Source organism: Castor canadensis, chromosome 9 (genome assembly GCF_047511655.1).
Source record: "Castor canadensis chromosome 9, mCasCan1.hap1v2, whole genome shotgun sequence".
Classification (NCBI taxonomy): Eukaryota; Metazoa; Chordata; class Mammalia; order Rodentia; family Castoridae; genus Castor; species Castor canadensis.
Genome location: NC_133394.1, coordinates 77,205,235 through 77,226,714, shown reverse-complemented (window position 1 = coordinate 77,226,714; position 21,480 = coordinate 77,205,235). Strand labels below are relative to the sequence as shown.

Below are 21,480 nucleotides of genomic sequence, written 5' to 3'. Positions count from 1 at the left end.
ATTTTTAGAGCTGCCATTAGCACAGACTTCAATTGCTGTCCTGTTTTCCCCTTGAGCAGTGAAGTGGTTGCCATGGAAACAGAATCCAATGTCTGCCTCTGGAGCCTCACATCAATGCAATTTGATGAGAAAACATACTACCTCCTACCTGTGTTTTATAAATCTGAAGGTCTATTACGTGAAAAAGATGCAAGTTGCTATGGGAGAAGAGGTCTGATGGCTTGTCCCAGGAGACATTATAAGAGCTGTCATCTGGAAATCATACCTTAATCTGGGTGGGAAAAAGGTTGAATGCTTGAATCATTTGAAAATGCAAAGTCACGAAGTAGATTTTATTGAAAGAGTGAGTGAAGGATAATTTCAGTTGTCACCACTCAACAGCACAAAGTCACAGACTGCTAGCCTTTCTCAGAGAACCTCATGCATGGTGATTTTGAGGGAGGAAGCACCCCTTCCCGCAGGTCCACCCTGCACAGACCATGAGGTTTGAAGTCTCACCCGGGTGAACCGACATGGATAGTATCATTTCCCAGCAATGCTGGCCAAGGCAGCTCCTGAACCCAAGGAGCCTCTGGAGACAGGGACAATTTCTGTGTCCTGAGCTTCTGCACCCTCAGCAGCTGGGGACAGGAACACTGCTGTGTGGGAAGCACCACACAGAAGTAAAAGCATTATCTCTGCTTCAGCAGAAAGACTCCATCACTGAAGTTTGAACACCGTTACTGGAACTTTTTAGAACTAATTCACAGGAGCATCCCATCTTGACCCATCGTGAATTCTAAAGTAAGAGAAATTTTCATAGTAAGGATATGTTCTGACCTTATCAATACGCCAAGATATTTGGTGGCTGGCTGTGCCATGATGGAATTCCTATCATGTCTTGAGATGTTTGCACAGAGGACCCTGTAGATCTCTGCAAGTAACCTGGACTAAGGGACATGGTCAGGAAGAAGCCAGGATGGGGCAGATACAAGGAACAAAGGTTCCAGGGGTGGGGAAAGGAAGATTGTAATTCTATCATTCATATCAACGGGTACCTAAAGAACAAGGACCTATAGAAAGTTGGTACCGTGAGATGAAAAGCCACTGCCAAGTGGACTTTGTCTTAGAAAGAGTCAAGAGACAGTGAGCTAATGGATGAGAAACAAGCCATGTACGTGCACCAACTGGAACGGTCAATAAGCAGATCAGTACCAACAGGAAGAAAAGGGAAAAAGATGAGACTGGGCTGAGAGGTTAGGATTCCACTGAGCAGATATTGTGGCAGGATTTTTCCTAGTGCAATATTTTTAACTGAGCAAGCAAAAAGCTTTTGTTGGATTTTGTTTCATTTTTTTATTATCTGCTTTTTTGGTTTGCAATCCTAGACCAGTAAGACTACATTTTTTTCTTGCAAGTGCCAGGGCTTCACATGCCAAGAAAGCACTCTAACACTGAGCTACAAGACTATATTTTAAAGATGGCAGTCAACGTCTTATCTCTTGGTATCTGCCTTCTCTGTGAATAAAAGGGAAGCTATCCATGAACTACATCAAGACTGATTCTCCCATGTGCTCTGGACACCATGGTTTTGCTTTTGTTATGTCCTAGCCACATCCAACTGTTACCAAGAAACATTTAGTCATCAGGAGGCACACTAATACTCTCTAGGAGAGAAGCAGGGCAATACTATTAATGGCGTTAATTCCACATACCGAGTTTGAAAACATTTTTTTTTCCTGTCAAACCATGCGCAGACACTGAACACCTCTACAAAGCCAGACCACACTTGCCCCTTTCAAGGACTCAGAAGCATTCAAGGTGCCAGGTTCTCCACAGGACCCTGTTAGAGCTGTTTTCTTGTCTTCTTCATACTCTAGGCCTATTTCCAAGTGACTGGGCGCAGATCCTCTTCTTACTTGTTTTGATTTGGAGAAAGTTCCTAAATTGCCTTTCCTCTCCCTCTTCCTGTTTGATCTGCACTACTAAAACCATACCCTGTACTCAGCCCCTTTCTTGTTTTCTCACCCATTCTTGTTTTGAGAATCCTATACTTACTCCATTACTAATTGGCTAAGAGGACCACACTGGCTTTCTTGAGGAAATGTCACAGAAGATGATGTCAGAGGTGGGCCAAGGCCTTGTATGGCATCGTAAGAAGTTTGACTTTCACTCTTAGGAAAATGGGGAGCTTGTGAAGGGTTTTCAGCTGAGGACTGGACGGAGTCTCAAAGTGAATGGAAAGGATCACTTTGGTAGTTATCTTAGGAACAGGAGGAGCCAGGTGTGCTGGCTCATGCCAGTAATCCCAGCACTCATGATTCTGATGCTCAAGGCCAGCCTGGGCTACACAGAGACCTGTCCAAAAAAAGGCTGGTGGAGTGGCTCAAGTGTAGAGTGCCTGCCTTGTAAGCATGAGGCAATGAGTTCAAGCCCCAGAACAACCAGAAAAGGAGGAAGAAAGAAAAGAAGGAGGGAGAGAGGAAGAAAAGAAGGAAGGAAGGAAGCTAGGGAGGGAAGGAGGGAGGGAGGGAGGATGGGAAAGAAAAGATACTGAAGAGGAGGCAAGAATGAATCCATGAAAACCATACCTGGGCCATCAAAACAATTCAGATTAGCATGATGGAGCTCAGCATCATCACGATAGAATTGAGGTCAGATCCAGACACACATTTTAGAAGTTGAGGGAAAAGGATTTCTTGACAGATTGGAGACTGGGTACAGGAGAAAGGATGAAGATTTTAGTTGGAGCAATTTGATTTAAAATACTTGTGTGCTACTTCAAGAGATGAGTGCTTTGCTAGACATTTTACCAACCACCCTTCACCCAATCTTCACAACGGCCCTCTGAGATAGACGCTACCAGCATGTCCATTTTAGAGATGAGGAAGTTGCTGCATGTTCCTCATTAACGCTGTTGCCACTAACTGAGATGGATCTTTGCAAGAATAGAATAGTTTGGGAGCAGCATTAGGAGCTCAGTTTTGGTCTTTTTAAAGTCTAATTACTTACTTATGCCAGGCTCAGTGTACCTTTTCTTTTAGCTGGCATTGGTCCATGGTATACATGCCAGGTATCCCAGACTGGCCATAGGGCTCCCACAGCGTGGTCCTCCACTGGAACCAGTTGTATGATGATAAATGTTTAACAACCTGTCCTCCAGGCATAAAAGGAAAAGGATATAATTGCTGATTCTTTGCTGATTTCTTTTGTATAAATATTCACACCCTACTTAACTTCAAACGACCAACCTGATTTTGTTGAGTATGGAATTTGAAAGCAATATACACAGTCTCCTTCTCCCCACTTCCCTGTCATGTACCACTGGCTGAAGCCTTTATAAAAACTCTAAAGTGCCAGTGAACATCAGGTGATGATAGTTCAAGGCTGCCAAGTGAGAAGGAAAATTTATGGTTGGAAATGCAAACTAAGTAGGCAGGAAAAATAATTTAGGCTTGAACTAGAACTGAATTATAGATGATAAAACAAGAACTGACAGGATAAATTCAAAGTTATGGAACAGCATAAAGATGACATAACTGTAGGAGAGTGAAATATTGGAAATAACTGATTCTAAGTTCTGACACAAAGGTCCAGAGAAGAGATGACTGTTATATAAACCAGAAGGGACTTCAAAGTCAATCAGCCAATCAGAAGCCTCAGGAGTAGATAAAGGAAGAAATCTAGTCAGTGAAGTAAAGAACAGTAGCAGACATACTCAAATGACTGCTTCAAATAACCACCTGCCTCTGAATTTCTGGGAGGCAATTTTTTAAAAAATGTTTCTGATGCATTGCATCTGTATTGTGTCAAGGAAACAGGGATTTCTTAAATCTCCATCAGTGACTTATGTATCATACAAGGCAAGGGAACCTGGTAAATCTCAAAGGCAGCAGTAGGGATATCAAGAAATTTTGAGAAAAAATAAAGGACACCTAATGAGAGTAGAGCTTAGGGTCAGGATAGCCATGGCTGAAAGGCGCAGGACAAAGATGACACAGCAGCAAGGCAAAGAGCACAGGTGGGGACTAATGCTGAGATATGAGCTCCCAGAGCAAGGCAGGTATCCTAACATCAACAAGGGGCCTGTGCCCACCACCAAGAAAACCAACTTTATTCTAAAGGCAGTGAGTGCCAAGGGAAAATGTTATTTAAGGAAATGACAGGACCAGTTTACTTTTAGGGTGAAAGATAGCAGTGAAGCAAGCCTGAAAGTAAGAAACCTAATTAGGGAGGTAAAACAAGTGCAAAATGGTGAAGGCATGAGCAATGGTGTATCATGGTTATGGAAACATTTTAAAGTTAGCCTTGACATAGCATGATAGCTAATTGAATACAGAAAAGAAGGAATAAGCAAAAACTAAGAATAATTCCCACATTTTTGGTTATGAAGAGGGAGGATTGGGGGAAAATTAAGGAAAATTCCCACATTTCAACTAGGCTGATTCAGTAAACAGTGTTGCTCAGGGAGATAGGAATCCAAAAAGAAAAGAAGGCATGGGAAAGTGTGCATTCATCAGAACCCTTGATTGCAAATGTGAGAAAACAACTCAACTGACTTAGGCCGAAAATGACTTGTATTGCTGCATGGAATCCAAAAAAAAAATGGTCTGTGGTGGCTACAGTGTTGTCTTCTGAGTGTATAAGAACATTCCTGTGGCAACAGTACCCGTACCCTTCTCCTACCTGGGGGACTTATCTGACCTACCCACAGTCATAGAAGCAGCAAGTGAGCTGAATCTAGCCAGAGTATCCCATGCTTGGACAAAGTGATTGGTTCAGAAGTGGTCATGTGACCTATGCTGTGCCAATCACAAGCTTTCTTCATTAGACTTCTCCATTACAGCTGGTGGAGACATTTCCCTGGAGTTTTGTCTCTTGGGTTACCTTTTATGGGGATTTAAAAAAAAAAAGAGAGAGCATTTTGCAGCCATTTTCCTAAGCATCTTAGAGAAAACCTAGCAGTACAAACTCTAACTGAAACTAATTCAAAAACTGAGACAAGAAAAAAAGAGAGATGGATCAAAGGAGAAAACTGGTGGCTCTGAAGTGTCAGTTGCAGGCATAAATAGAGGCCTGGTTTCTGCAGCAAGTTCTTTGATTATGTTAGCTACTTTGATCCTTCCCAACGATACAAGAAAATAAACGTGCCCCACCCCACCCCTTAGGCTTGTTAGCAATGATTTTCCATAACAATTCATTAATACCAGCTGAAAAAGAAGCCACCTGGGCCTCAGGAAAAGCTAGATCCAGGGACTGGACTGTCACTAAGTCTAGTCTTCTGCCTTTCATCTGTACTCTCTTAGGATGCTGGTTTCATTCTCTCACACTCAGACTGCTTTTCTTCACCTAAGTGGAAATGTGGCTACAAATAGCTCTTGAGTTTTACTTCTCCTTTGTTCTGTCTCCAAAGAGGAACTATCTTTGATTCTCTGTGCTTCCAAGTTCACATAGTCTAAGGAAGGATTGTAATTGACCCACCTCATATCATATAATGGATAGATTGTAGCTAAGGTTTTGAAATAATTGGAATAGCTTAGCCCAAGGTGGCATCCCTGGAGCACTCAAATGGGAATAATAAGATGGGCCCCTATAAGAAAATGACAATGAAATTCACAAAGTTAGAGCTGAAGCAAGACAATTCTGAGAATAATACAAGTCCTATTCCCAGATAAAGGGCAAACATAGCAATAGGAGTCACTTGTGAGAAGGCTGGTGTTTTAAATGTGTTGAACTTGAGACTCCATAGAGGGCAAAAAGGAAGCCAAGGAAATGTGGCCTGTTGAAATTATTGCTCAAGTCCCTAAGAAACAATTTTTGCATTTAATTTTGATGAGACAGGGTGTATCAGACTATAAACTTCAAATTATCTGTATACTTTTATCCTAGAGTATTTTTTAAATATTTTAAAAATGAAGGGGCTGTGAGCCACAGAGACAGACCCATAGGAACAAAAAGTGCTGATGATCTGTGTTCTCCATTTTGGACATGATACAACATTGTGGACTAGTGTTGATTTGAGCAACTGGAATTATGGGTTTGCCATCAGAAGAGGAAGATTATGTGTTAAAATAGGCTTGGGGTAAATTTGAGTTGTCTCTAAGACATCCAAGTGGATATGTTGAATCAGCTATTAGGAATATGGGAACAGATTTTGGAAAAGGAATCTAGAAACTCCAAAATTAGGTAGTCAGGAATAAAAGGAAGAACCATCCAAGGAGATGGATGAAGGAACTTTCAAACTATTGGAGGAAAATCTAAAGCATGTTGTGTTCTGGGAGCCACGTCAGTGAATAACATTAAAGAGAAGGGGGAAAATCAATGCTAACAGAAGCTGCGAAAGGGTCACATAAGTGATGACAGAGGATTAATCACTGGGTCTGGCAACACAGCTGCAAGTGACTTTGATGGCTTCCATGGAGTGATGGGAACAAAAAGTCAGCATTATAACTTAGCCATGAATGCCAGCAGCAAAGACAGAAGTTAGATGGGACATTGTCTGAAAGCTAGCCTCTTTGAACTCTGGCTCATCCATGTTCACAATGTCCTGTGAGCCACATGCTCTCCTGATACCACATACACAAAGGTATCACCTGAGAGGTAGAATTAGGGATTGTCAGGCCATTTGCTAGACTGTGTACTGCTTGTGTGGTTTTTTTAAATTTTTTTTTTCATTTTTTTTCCAAGAGTGTCTGAGTATTAGATAAAGCTTCTTTGTATATTAGAAGTTCAGAATAAGCTTTAAATCCAAGTTAATGCTTTACTTCTTGCCAGCAGGTATAGAGAACAAGGAAATCAACTAATGACCATACCAAAGAAACAACATTTTATTTTCCTATTTGATCTGTTGCATTTTACTTCCTATTTGACTTGATCTACAGTTTTTGACCTTCATGTTGGTCAAATTTTTACTATGGTTTTACTAAGAAAATTTTGGTATCATATTCACCACTTGGAGCCGAAATTTTTCTCAAGCATATCTAGTCATTTTCTTAAAATGATTTGGCAACCAAAAGCTCTGTCTTAGTGATGATGCTGGTTTATGAACTTGAATAAATCCAGATGAGATCCTAAAGAGAGAAATCAGAATATTAAGATTGAAAATGGAACATCCACCTGAAACGTAGAAAGGTAGTGTGAGCAGAGTCAAAATGGGAAGACTAAGAAATCAGAAACAAAATCTGTCAAGTTCCAATGGATTGGCAGTGGATGAAGGAGGCCTAAAGAATTTTTGAACATGCATGTAAAGACACAAAAACACACTACAGGTTTTTACCTATTTCAGATACCTACTTGAATGTATATTCTAGTCAAATCTACTCTAATTAGAATGTGTGTTCTAATCTATATGCCAGAAGGAGGCATATATCTCACAATATTTTGGAAAATATATTAAGATAACAAAAATCAGAGAGACTTTGGTTTAACAACTGGGACTACCACTTACAAGCCATGTAGACCTGAACAAGTTACTCTTTGAACCTTGGATCATCACCCATAAAATCTGCAATAGCATGTGATTCACTAAGTGGTTCTAAGAATCGAACAAGATAGTGTAGATAAGAGTCTTCACACAGTGTCTGCCCATGGCAGAGGCTCAGTAATTATTAGTTATCACTGGTTATGAGCTGCTGAGAAAGTATCCTTTCAGGCTTTTCCACCGGTGCCTTTTTTTCCTCACTTATTCTTCTACCCCTCTTAAGAGGCCCTGCTGGACCCATCAACGATATACTCATCAGCATCCTTGATGACCTTTCTCCTCTGTCCTTCCATCACGTGTGTCACATGACTCTCACCTGTGACTCCACTGTCTGAAGGGCACTGCTGAAGAGGCATATAGTCCTGCAACAAGCAAGGCAGGAGAGGCCAGGTATGTTTACTAGGAGACATTTTAAAAGTTACTTATGCAATAAGATGTCCTAGTTTAGATTAGATTCAAATATTTAAAATTTTCTGAAGAGTAAAGTCAAGTAAAAACTTGTGTTTAAACATGACACTGTCACACACCAGCTGCCTGAGGCCTTTCTGCTCTACCCAGATAGAAATTGTGGGTAGGTGAAGAGAAGCTCCTGCAGTTATTCCAAGCCTTTGGTGGAGATATGTAGGTGGCAGCAGTGGATGACAGTGGTTCAGGCTTTGGGGAACCCTAACAGCTAAGGCAGTGGCATGAGGATCTAGCCCCAGGGTTGGATCCAAGACCCTAAGTGTTACAGCTTTTTGTGCCCACCCCCAACCCCACCCCACCCCACCCCCACTCCCACCCCTAGGACCTGCAGTGGAAGTGTCTCTCCACTAGCCAATCCCAACCAGTAACTGTCAACTTTACTCTTGCTGCCCTCCCCACAGCTGCTGTCACTTTCCCCTCAAAGCCAGCTCGTCCTGCAGACTCTTCCCCTAGGGGACCTCTGCTACTACAGTTCCTGCTGCCACAGGAACCGCTTGCCAGCCTCTTCTTGTCCACTTCTCCTTTTCCTTCACGTTATTAGCTCAGCAAGAGGAGGCAAGACCTACCAAGCTGCTCACAAAGTGAGGTGAGTAGCCTGTTCATACAGCCAGAAGGTGAGTCAGGAAGTATCCACACCAATTCCTATAGGCCCCTCATGTAAATGAAGGATTGTGTTCATACCGGTCACAGCAGTCCTGTATGCAAATTAAGATTGTGTTCACACCCATCACAAGTCTTCTGTTGGGCCACCAGGGAAAGTGCTCAGCCACTGGCCCTGGTAGACATGGATGCAGAATTACCTGGAGTTCACCAAGATTTATATTGGTAAAAAGTCCTGTGCAAGCTGTGTGTCGGGTCAGTGCCCTCAGGAGGCAGTTCTGCTTTGGGGTGTCACCTCTTCAATGTGTCTGTGAAGTGTTTCACTCAAGGGGGCCAGGGACCCAGGAAGGGTCTAAGAGTGGTCAATTTACCCCAGCCCCCACTAGCTCAGTATACTTAAAAGAAAAATAAACATTAAACAGCTTTATAATTAACATTAGCAGTGCTTTAACAGTCTTACTTGCTTTCCCACAGGAAGTGAATACCTAGCAGGAGCAGATCCTGATCTCTAAACATGGAGACTTCCAGTTACCTCAAACAAGCTGTTAACTTTTTTTTTAAAGAAAGTCCAGGAGCTCTGTGACCATTCAAATTTAAGGCAGGTCCTTTATTCTTGACAAAAGGGCTACAAACTGAGGTTAAGTGTTGTGGTTTGAATCATTGGTGTAAGGCAGAATCTGAGCTGGATCTCTGAAAACATTAACCTCATTACTTTTTTCCTTTTTTTCAGTCGATTTTTGCATATTTCTTTGATTTTTTTTTCCCTCTTTTTGCTTTTGGTTTTGATGTTTAAAAGCTGTGATTGTGAGGATGGCTTACAGGAGATGAGGCATGAAAGACAGAAGCTGTTTTCCTGAAAGACAGAACATGAGTAAACTCTATGCCTCATGAAAGCATAGAGAGATGACAGCACAGTGAGATACTCTCCAAGGTTCTAATGGAATCCAACCCTGCACTACTCCCATGAGGTGCTGCAGTTATGGAGCACATGAATAGGTCTCCCCCATCTCGAGCTCTGTCAGTCAGAGCAACAGGCCTCCATCAGACAACTCTGATGGCTGCAGTTGTTAACCAAGCTTGAACAAGAAAGAACTCAAACTTGTCACAATGGGCGTTTCCTTTGGAATCCAGCTAGCCCAATGGTGGACCTCTGGATGCTGAAATGTGGTAAGTATGCCTCAGGAGGCATTGTAACTTCGGCATTAAAATTAAAATAGTTTAATTTCATATACATAAACTGGTGAAGACTTCTTCCAATGTCTTTACATTATATGTGAGGTATAAACTGCTTATGAGTCATGACTCAGATCTCCCAGGAAGAGACAATGATATCCATCAATATTTTGAACTACAACAAGTTATAGCACTATTGCCCAAAAAAGTAAAAACATTTCGTGGACTTGGAAAGTAAAAATGTCCGTGGTATCTATCAATGTAGAATCCAAGTTACAGATAAAGCCATATACAAATTTCTCAGAAAACATATTTCTCCCAAATACACATTACAGCCATAAAAACACTCTAATGGTCCAATTCCTAGAATGACTACTGCTCTTTTATCGAGAAATTTTATTCTCTAAAATCATAGACTATCAGAACACATTGCTACTTGAAATTATTTCAGTAGGAATGAAACCTCCCACTCTTGTCTGAAGGAGTTGAGTCATTGTGACACAGCAGAGCGACCTTGATTCACAGCCAGGGGTGGAGCTTCAGATAGAGCGGTCTATGGGCACAACATTTGACATCTTCACTTAGTTTCCCAGGAAATATGACCATAGGTCCATTTCACAGTCCAGAAATGGTGCGGACCCCCTTCCACACACCTACCTTTTGTGAGTCTATCAAAACATGGCTTCATCTGCACTCACCTAAAATTTACTCTCACAGTGTTCTATAGGACTCTCTTCCTTTGGTGAGACACCCGAAGGCTGTAACCTGAAACTTGCTCTACTTGCTCTACAGGTTTATGTCTGGTGGTGTTGGGCTGATTGGGCCAGGACAAGAAGATACTTTATTTATTAAATGTCTTTTTTTAAGTGAATTTAATTGTCTGTACTTTATTCTGATCCATAAGCAAAAGTAACAAAGTAATCAGTTGCAAACCAAAGGATGGGTATCACCTGAAAGTTTCCATGCTAGAAACAGAAAAATTTCTTGAAACCTAAGAGAGAACATAACTGTCTTTATCAGGAAAAGTATCATGATGGAATGTCTCAAGTGGTCAGAGCACCTGCCTAGCAAGTGTGAGGCCCTGAGTTCAAACCCCCAGTGCTGCCAAAAAAAAAAAAGGCACATATTTAAAGACCTGTTTTTCTTTCACTCTACTAAAACTCAGGCTTTGCTTCTTACAGTAGAATAATGGTCTGGTTTTTTCTCCTTATAATCTAGCAAAGCAACAGTTAGTGACAATGACCAACCAAATCACTTGGAAGACATTGAAAATTTTTAAATACTTATGAACCTCCAGTACCTCCTTCCTGGTCTTTGCTCTTGACTTATGTCTTTGTTTCCTGTTTCTCTGAGAAGCAGAAAAAGCTGGAAGCAAATGTGCCTGAGTTCCTGCTGCCACGCCTTCCCACCTTGCTATAACTGTTCCCATGTGCCTTATATCTATGACTTCCACAACCCCCAAAGGCTGTTTCCTCTGCTTTCACACTAGTCCCTGCCACTTAAGTCCCTTCAAGGGCAGCATTCCATTAAGTCTGTCCCTTCTTTTCCCTGGGAGTTAGCCTCCAGGATAGCTCCAGTGCTCCTCACCTCTCGGAGTCCATACCACCACATAGTCTCCACAGGTAAGGACAGTGTGACAAAAAGAACACTGCAGAAGTGGTGGTATGTGACTTCAGAGGCTAGTTCACAAAGGATGATGGCACTCTCACCTTCTCAGACTTTTCACTCTGAGGATAGTCTAGTGACTGTGTCACTGGAACACTCCAGCAGCTCTGTCAGGCCCATGTGACTCAGGTCTCCCTTCAGCAGCTTGAGCAACTCAACAACCATGTGAGTAAGCCACCTTGGATATGGGGCCCAAGTCTCCACATGCCGAGAGCCTAGCTAGCCCACGACCACTTGCAATCCCTACCCAGCCACTCCCAAATTCTTGACCCACAGAGACTGTGGGAGATGACAAGGGTTTGGGGTGGCTGTATTTGTTACACAGAAACTGATAACTAATAATAGGACCTGTGATCCAGCTCTCCAGTGAGACTCTCACTGTTCAAAGGAATAGCCAAAGTCCTCTTGACAGTCCGCCAGGCCTCTCTCATCCTGCCTGCCTCCTTACCTCTCTAACCTCACTGTCTACCACTTTCCCTTAGCACCAGGGCCCCAGCTGTAGTCTGTCATTCTTCAGATTAACTCAGGGCCTCTCCACTCTCCCCTCTCCTTCCTTTAGGCTTTTCTAACTCTTTCTCACTCTTTCTCCCGCTCCCTCCTTCCTCCCTCTCTCCTCTCTTTCTTTCTTTTCTCTTCCTCCCTCCTCTCCACCTCTTTATCCTCCCCCCAACCCCCGCAGCGTTTATTGCTGTTTAACACGCCACATAGAGCCTTTCATATCTGGTGGATTGTAAGCTGAGTTGGTGAAGGAATTTTTATCTATTCCCAATGTCTAGAATAGTGTCTGGTGTATGGAAGACAGTTCATAAAGATTTATCAAATGAATACATGAATGTTAAGAATATAAGATTCCCAGCTGTGAGATTACAGTTCACAGCTGTAATCCCAGCATTTGAGAGACTGACGCAAGAGAATCATGAGTTCAAGGCCAGCTTGGCCTACATAACAAAACTCTGTCTGGAAAACAAAAAGGGCTAGGGATGTAGGTCAGTGATACAGCACTTGCCTAGCATGTGCAAGGCCCTGGGTTCCATCCCTGGAATCAAGAGAAAAATTGTCTCTAAGATAGTTTTTTTTGTCTACTCCCACATCGCCTGCATTAAAATTTACTGCTAAGACAAGCTTTTTTTTTTCCTGGATAATTGTCTCACAAAAGTAGGAGTTAAATAGGATGCTATTACCAATTTTTTCCCTTTTTCATTGAGAAATCAAAGCAAAACTGAAAGCCAAGCATTTTAACTTAAGAGTCCTTGGAGTCTGTGCCTTTTGTTTCATCTTGTTTTTTTTAAGCTCCTAGTTTTTACCTATTTATCCATATCATTTCATTTATATGTTCTCATTCTACAGTGCTCCAAAGACCATCAAGTTAAGTAATTTATAAGTAAATAATGTTATAAATAAATTGATTTTTAAATGGTTGAGTAAATGGTTTTCTTAATTTCAAAATACTTGATTAAAGCTATCTTTTATTTGGTTTGTTATATTTATAGAATTGGGAATTTTTATGAAATAAACCTTTAAAATTTTGTGAACTCTATGTTTTAAAGTCACCAAAGGTAATACTTTTACTATTTGGGAGGAGCAAACATTATTGTAGAACATTTCGCATCAGTGATGGCAGGGACATTTATTTCATCATAGTGTCAATTTTCCATAACAGAAAGTATTTTTCCTAATTTCAGATTGTTCTTGAACAATTTTGTTTGCTTCCATGATGTGATAAAACTCTTCTCAAAAATATATGTTAAATAAAGATGGTGTCATTAGCTGATTTTTATTAATGGCTTTAGGTACTTCAAAAATAAATGAATAAAATAACAAGGTCAAATTAGCAAATGATGAACACAAAGTGTGAAGCGAAAGATGTCACCCATCTACAGTGCAGATGTTATGAAAACCAGATGCTGCATGGAAGTGTAATGGTAGCAGAGCTGCGTGCACTGACCTGACTGGGCCCCTTGTTCAAGTTGGGGCGGTAGCAGAAACAGAGTGGAACCAGCCAACCTGAAATAGGGACAATTGAGTGGACAAGTCAGAAAAGTCTGAGCTGCCAGATGCTCCTAGCCCACCCAGGATGGCAGAAGTGTCTCTGACTCTGCAGCCTGCCCTTACCTGGAAGCCTTTGGAGACATTTCCTGAGGTAGGTTCCCTGCACGATAGCGCTTCTTCATTTCAAGATGTCACCTCATTTCATAACCAGGATCAGACTGCAACACATGAAGGATGCAATCTCCTCGAAGAAACACCATACACTGACACACAGTTGCAAGATCCAACTGATATGCACTGTCAGTGACAAATGTTGAGTGAAACTTCATTGCTTGCATGAGGGAAAGTGGAAGATAAAACTACATAAAAAAGATTTCTTGGTGTGCCAGAAGAGAAAGCAGTCACTGTATTAATGGAGTAATTTAAACTGATCATGTGAAAAACCCAAGAACACTTTGATTGCAAGGATAGGAAGTTGTGCCTCAGGAAGTGGAACCAGAGGGTTCACTGGCACTTTTCTCGCTCTTCCATACTTGGTGCAAGGTGCGAGCGAGGAGGCGGCTGCAGCAGCTGTAGTGTCGACTCCATTCCAGGGACAGAAGTCTGGTGTGACTGGTGGGCAGGGAGAGGACTACAGACTGTGGTCTGAGGCTATGCTGCCCAGCAGAAGCTGGAGCTTTCTTCATATGCTGTCTTTTGTGGAGATTTTGGCAGGACACTATGAAGGAGGAAGGAAGAAAAACTGTTAAATCAATTTCTTCCTTTCTAAAAATAACAGAAGAGTTCTTTAAAAACACTAAAGTGTATGATTGCATAACCTAATGAATCTGCAGGTTTCTCATATAATGTCTTGTTATATGTTATATAATTTCTTGTTATATATAGAGATCCTCAAAACATAAGCAGAATCTGTCAGTCTGAAAACCATTCAGCAGCTAGGGAACAAGGGTAAGTATCTGAGATTTTTGTTAAAGCTCCCACAAGCACTCTGCCCAAAGGTCATAAGACGATACACAGGTGTTCAGAGACTAAATGAGGAAAAAACTGGCTTCGATCCTTCAGAAAAGAATAAAATATTACTTGACAGTAGATTTCTCATGTTATAAGTACTTCTCTTGTATTTGGTAAAATGATTGAACAGGATAATGAAATAACTTAAATATATTTAAGAAAATAAACGTATGAGGTCAACCTGACCTTGTCTCAAAAAGCAAATAACAAAAAACACATTATTCATATATGTGTACATGTGTTGGAAGGGGTGGGATGTGTGCATGTGCATGTACGTGTACGTGTGTGTGTGTGTGTGTGTGTGTGTGTGTGTGTGTGTGTAAAGGTGACTGGTTGGTTTAATTCACCAGCCTGAGACATAGTGTAACTGTCATAAAATAATCAGAAATTTAAAATAAAATTTGTATGCTATTTTTAGAAGAGCTTTAGGTTTACAGATAAATCGAGAAGACAGGACAGCAAGTTCCAACTTAACCTTTCTCTCCCTCTAAATATTTTCTTTACACTCTTTTTTGCCTGGTTTCTGAGAAGTCTGATGTAATTCTTTTTGTTGTTCCTCTACAAGTAAGGGATAGTTTTTCCTCTAGCTTCTTTCAACATTTTATTTTCATCTGGTTTTCTGCACTTTGAATATGATAAACCTACATGTAGTTTTGCTGTTTGTCTTTATCCTGTCTGATATTCTCTGAGCTTCCTGGATCTGTAGCTTGGTGTCTGTCATTAGTTTTGCAAAATACGCAGACATTATTATTTTAAATGCATTCTATTTCTTTCCCTCTTCATTATGATGTTAATTACCTGGATTTTGTCCCTTTCTAATTTCCCCATGCTTTTTAGATACTCTATTCCTTTTTTAAAACTGTTTTTTCTTTACCTCTAAATTTGGGGCATTTCTATTAACATACCTTTGGGTTTGCTGGTTATTTGTCAACTGTCAAAAGCACTCCTGGTGTTGCATGTGGTCCACTTCTTCCAACAGATCTCTTGGTGCATTAATTGTTGATTTTAAATGTCCTCACTGATAATCTCCATAGTGACTACACTAATTTACATTCTTACCAATAGCATATCAAGAGTTCCTTTCTCCACATTCTAGCCAGTATTTGTTATTCTTTTGATTTTTTTTCCAGAATAGCCATTCTTTAAAAAGATGGCACCTCATGGTGGTTTTGAATTGTATTTCCCTGATAGTTAATGAGAGAGCATTTTTTTCATAAAAGTCAATTCAAAATGGATCAAAGACCTAAATGAAAATATAAACTCTCAAAGCTAAAACTCTCAAAAAACTAATAAAAACAGAGGGGTAAGACTTCAAGACATTGGTACAGGAATAATTTACTGGATTGTACCCCAAAGCAAAAGAAACAAAAGCAAGAATTGACAAATGGGATTACATTACATTATAACAAACAATGGAGTGCAAAAACAGCCTGAAGAGCAAGAGAAAATAATTATCAACTTTTCATCTGACACGGAGTTAATATCCAGAATATATAAAGTACTTTAAAAAAGTAATCCAATTGAAAAACAGGCAAATGATCTGAATATACACAAATGGAGTAGTGTTTTAAGGTCATTCCACTTTGCATTCACCACTTGTCTAACTGCTTGGCACAAAAGGCCTCACTTTCAGCCTGTCAGATCTTTCAACATGTCTACCTCACTAAGCTAAATCATTCCGAGTTTCTGATGGAAAGTGAGAGACAGTCACTTGAACCCTTACAGGCTATTGTAGACTTAGTAGCTGGCCTAAGTCAATACTGTGTCTCAAGAAACTGGGAGGCTCTAGAGCAGCCAGCGTAGCCAAACTACAATGGAGCAGTCAGAACACACACTTGTTGATAAAGTTCCCTGTCTGGGGCTGCAGTTCAGCTCAGTGATTGTGTGATCATCTACCATGTGCAAGGATCTGGGTTTGATTCCCAGCAATGAAAGAAGAAAATATTCCTGTCTTAATGTTTATGATACCCCAAAACCATTACAACATTAACATAAAAGGATCACTAGCTATTGTAACAGAGTAATAATAATGAAAAAATTGGAACTACCGTGAGAAATAAATATGAAAACATCAATAAGTGAGCAAGTGCTTTGGGAAAATGGCTAAGAGACTTAATGTGGGGTTGCTACAAACCTTCAGTTCACAAATACACAAGTAAATAAGACTAAAAATATAATAATCATGAAATGCAGTAGAACCAAGTACAATAAACACAGATAGGCCTGTGTAATCACGTATGTGTGGCCAACAGAACTCCTTCCTTTGAGAGCTTTCTAAAATGCTAAATTAATCATTTCCCTTAAGTGAAAAGGCTTCTTAGCTTCTTTAATTCCTTAAATGAAATGATATTTAGCCTCATCATCTGCTTATCTTATGAACATAAATACCGTTGAAATAAAACAAAATGTCCTTCTGGGAAACCCCATCGTTCACCAGGCTTTCCAGGTGTTTCTCCTTGTGAACGTCACAGCCATTACTAACCACTAGATGGTCTTAATTTAATGTCTTTTCTTGAAGAGGCCCTCCTCAAACTCAGGACAGAGCCTAACGTTTTCTGGTTTTGAACTTAAAGTGCACGTCTGTGTCCTGGGCTACTGGAACGTCAAAGGTAGAACATTTTCTCAGACATCGCTGCGCTCCCACGGGAAGCAGCCTGGAGCTTTCTGCAGTGGTAATGACTATACTATGTGCGGGGAACTGCCAAATTTTTTAATTTAATTATTTTCTGATTTAAGGTAAATAATCACATCCTGCTGTTGGTTACATATTGGGCAGTGAGAACTAGAAGAGTATTTCTGAAAATCTAAGTCAACATGTCAGGAACCTACCGTTTTAACTCATTCTTCTGGTGATTTTGACTTATTTGGGTTTTGTGTTATGACCCACCATGATCCACCTGAGATGGGATCGCATTAACTTTTGCCTGTGGCTGGCCTCGAACTGTGATCTTTAAAATCACACACACACACACCAGCAGACAGCATTAGAGGCATGAGCCACAGTGCCAGGCCCTGTGTGATTCTTACAGGCAATGAAATGTGACAAGTATTGATCTAGAATATTATGCTCAAGCCTGGCTTCACAGCAGAGCCAACTGCAAGAAGTTTTGTTCCCACTGGCAACATATTAGATCAATACATACATAAGCTCTCTGAATGCATTTAGAAAGATGCGTTTATAAAATTAGTGCTGGGAGTGAAATGGAAAAGTCGGTTTGGGGTACTCTTTTCCCTTGTGTGAAGTTCCGCAGCCTTTTGTTTTACCCATAAATCCCAGGGACATGCTGTGATACTAAAGAGGACAATGTGCCCCTTGCTCCCTGAACAATCACTTCTTTAAACACACCAGCCTTCCTGGTTGGCCTTGACTGACAGGCCTTGCTGCCTGCTGGGCGGAGTCCGGGCCAGGGCGCGCAGGGACCGCGGACGGAAGACGCGGAGCGCCGGGGCGCAGCGCAGCGCAGCGCAGCGCAGTGCGCGGTGAGTGCGGACCCGCGGGGACACCTGGCGGGAGCGCTAGGGACCCTTCAAAAACGCGCCGATCCTTACAAAGAAAACTCCGGGCTCCGAGGGTAGACCTTCAAGACCCCGACTCTAGCCAAGACTCAGCCCAGGCCAGCTGGAGGGTTGAGAAAATTAACACGAAACCAAAACCGCAGTGTTTGAAGTAGAACCGGCAGCGCTGATCCCGCTCCCCAAATACGAATTGAAAGGACGCAGGGGTGGGGGACGTCGCCGCTTGGAAGTTGAATCAGTAGGGAAAACGCCAGCAGATGTTTGGCTTTACTTAAAACTTTTAAACAGAAGAATTTCAAAGCACCGTGGAGAAGTGACAAAAGTTTGAGGAAATGGGTATAGGGTAAACCTGATTTAAACGTTACGCGAAGTATATCTGTGCCAACACGTCACGTCACGTCACCTGATCAGTGTGTATACTTTTTATGTTTGTGTAACAATTAAAAATAAGTGTAAAAAATGTTTTAAGAAGAAAGAAAAATAATAACATTTAAAAATAGTAGTTTGAGCCTTAGGTTTGTGCTGAAAAGAAGTGGGATGATGTGCTAGGTACGAGATCATGCTTTTCTTTGCCACAAAAATCTCAATTTAGAAAGAGATCAACGCTTCCTTACAGATGGTCCCTTTTGCCAGTACACACTGAAGTCGATCACGTGCTTTTGAAATGTACCGAGCTGTAGCCATAAATCTGGTTTATCTGCAGGGAATAACCAAGGGAGGTCAATGCGGTTCAGTTCTCAGAGTAGCACTTCAAATGACTTCAATCCAGGGTGATGTCTGTGGAGCTGTTCGCCAACATTCTTAACCAGAGCCTTCCTTTTCCCTAAAATGTGTTGTGGTTCTTTTGAAGGTTAGGCAAGCTCTGGTTTTGCTTTGCTTGCTTTTTCATTAAAATGGGGGAAAAAATGATTAGTTTACAACTAATCCTGTCTCTTGGGTCCCATGATAGCTTTCCCAGGTAACTCCTGCCTCTCTAACCTTTTGCAGCTCTTTTGTTGTGTCTTTTTTGTGTGGCTTGTTTGCGTTTGCTTTTTGTTTTTGAGGCAGGGTCTCACTGTGTAGCCCAGGGTCTCACTATGTAGCCCAGGCTGGACTTGAACTCGAGGTCTTCCTGCTTCTATGGCCTTTTGCCACTATGCCAGGCTTGATATCTTATCCTAGCAACTCTACCTACTTGAGCCTAGAGGACTAATCCCACCGCTGTGGGCTTTAAAGGTGCTAGAGCCTACCAGCAAAACACCATTTATATGGAATAACACTAGTGTGCTAACATTTTAATTATGCCTCAGGTGTCTCTTCCTCAGCTGTATCCCTGCAGTGAGTTCTTGTTTTAAAGAAACTACATACAATATCAAATAGCTATTGTCTTTACTAAAGTTTATTTTGAAGTTATTCCTGTTTGAAGTTAAATTGTAAGTGTCGAGATGTTTTGTAGACAGTTTTATATTTAGCATTCTCTGCAAGAATACATAGGGTTTTTAAATATTTATCAGTGCGAAATACAATAACAAGCAAAGGTGATTTCAGGGGTAATTTATTCAGTACACATCTACTATAACTGTAACATTAAATGTAGAGGAAAAAAGAAGACTACATTATCCTAATTCTGTTTCAGAGAGGTTATTCCAAAGGGTTAATGTACAAAATATAAATCCAAAATAGTATAGAAAGTCCATAATAAAATTACTTTTGCTTTTTTTTTTGCCCCTTTTCATGTAACTAGGCAACTGAAAACACGAATTGTGTTCAGTGGCCTTTTCCCAAGGTTGTCCTGTGAAAAATATCTGACCCTTGGTTATCAGTGGTTTGGGTGTTCACAGGGAAACCTGAACGTTGTAATAAGCACGGCATTGCTGTCCAATAAAACGCTCTGCTGTGATGGAAAGTTTTAGAATCTGCAGTCCGGTATGGCAGCTACTGAACCCATGGCTATTGACCTCTTGAAACATAGTTAACATGGCTGAGGAACTGAATTCTCTCTTTTACTTGGTTTGATTAATTTTAATGAAAGATTAGTTATCCATATGTGGCTCGTGATCCTGGTTCCGGATGGAACAACACAGAGTTCTAACCAGTGCCTCACACTGCTCTGCAGGCTGGTGGCACTGCACAACAGACCACTGTTGATGTTTGACTCCACAAGATTCATGGATTCTGTCCTTGTTTTTTTAAAAAAAACATCATGTAGAGATTATGAGCTATTTATTTATGGTGCTGAGGATCGAATCCAGGACCTCACACACACTAATCATTTACTCTACCACTGAGCTACACTGCCAGTCAAGATTTGTGAACTATTTAAACTAACACCTTCTATGGATGTATTTTTTTATTAGAAGAAAAATGCCTTTACCTCCAGGGGATTCTGAGTTCATAGCATCAATATAGCCTAAATGTGCCCTTCAGCTCATGTCTAAATATAACAAAATTTTTGCTTGTAAAGCACTTAATAGTCTGAAAGTCTTTGCAGGTGCCTTTGAATTTGATTGACACAACAACCAATTGAAGTAAACAAAGCCAAGTCCAGACATCTTTTCATATAACATCCACTTCACAGAGGAATATTTTTTATAATGTAATAAAAATTGGATCCAGATCTTTGAAGAAGTTAGATTTTCAAGTTTCAAAAAGAAAAATGTTTTTAATTGTAAGGTAATGATACAGACTATTTGTTAGTAGAATAAATGGAAAAATAAATGAACATTCAGTACAAACATAATATATAATTGCATAAAGTCTTAACTATCTGCAAGAAGGACTCTTAACATACTTGTGATAACAAATACTATGTATTGATGAAAATTCATTCACAGAGTTACAACTTCTCAGCTGTTCTGTGTTCATTTCTTTTATTTCAGAGACTCTTGAAAAGTGTGTCCTGCCTAATGTGAAACAGCTGACCCTCTGGAACCATGAGCAGTAATGGGACAGGCCTAGCCACTGGCTACCTCTCCTCTTCTGTAGCAGTACTTTTGTTTGGCTCAAACTTTGTGCCGCTTAAAAAATATGATACTGGTGATGGTAATTATTTTCCCTTTATTGTTAACTTAAAATTATCTTTTAATGTCTTTAGTTTTTTTGTCTTTTTAAAATGATAGCTTGCAAAAGTAAGTTTTGTTGATTCTGGTGCCTAATGAATAGAGCTCACAAATCATTTGATAGTCTGAGAGTTAGTCAGAAAAGGAAAACTCTTACAATTATAAGACATGTCTGATAAAAGCCAAAAGGACATGTCTGATAAATGCCAAAAATTATACTTGTTTGTCCTTGTGTTCTGGGTAAGCCTAGGCCACTTGTCTCCATATTTTAAGTAATAATAAGATCCATCTTAGCTATGTTTTAGGTAATCCTAAACTTATTGAATCCATTAAAAACCAAAAAATAATTAGGATTTGGTAAGTGATATGACCTCATGTGTAGATGAGAATTCAAAATGGATAAATACCACCATTTTGAGATTTCTTCACTCCTGTCTGCTACATGTGAAGCAGGAGATGTTTTTATCCTTCTTTTCCTCTTTCTTCCTACTTTATCCTATTTTACTAAAATAATCCTGCTCAAGTTCTACCTTGTGAGACTCTCCTTTTTGTGAGAATCCCTAG

The 21,480-nt window shown here is 40.5% G+C and overlaps 1 protein-coding gene and 1 long non-coding RNA gene across 6 annotated transcripts in view; one reads left to right on the top strand and one right to left on the bottom strand.

Moving 5' to 3' along the window:
• Positions 1-9,375: 9,375 nt before the first annotated feature.
• The window catches only part of Tmem144 (transmembrane protein 144), a 38,790-nt gene continuing 26,685 nt past the window's right edge, over positions 9,376-21,480 (top strand). For 2 of the 5 annotated variants that reach the window (XM_074041752.1, XM_074041747.1), the window contains exons 1-2: positions 9,376-9,691; positions 20,737-20,899. In XM_074041752.1, the coding sequence (XP_073897853.1) occupies positions 20,791-20,899 (109 nt within the window). In that variant the 5' untranslated portion in view covers positions 9,376-9,691; positions 20,737-20,790. Of the gene's footprint in view, positions 9,692-17,574; positions 18,289-20,736; positions 20,900-21,480 lie in introns of those variants that run through there. The other 3 variants (XM_074041750.1, XM_074041751.1, XM_074041748.1) reach the window with 3 other exon arrangements.
• LOC141410927 (uncharacterized) overlaps positions 12,944-21,480 on the bottom strand; it is a 33,185-nt gene continuing 24,648 nt past the window's right edge. The window contains exons 3-4 of the long non-coding RNA XR_012435734.1: positions 13,475-14,069; positions 12,944-13,366 (exon numbers count right to left, since the gene is read on the bottom strand). This is a non-coding gene — a long non-coding RNA (uncharacterized lncRNA). The remainder of the gene's footprint in view (positions 13,367-13,474; positions 14,070-21,480) is intronic.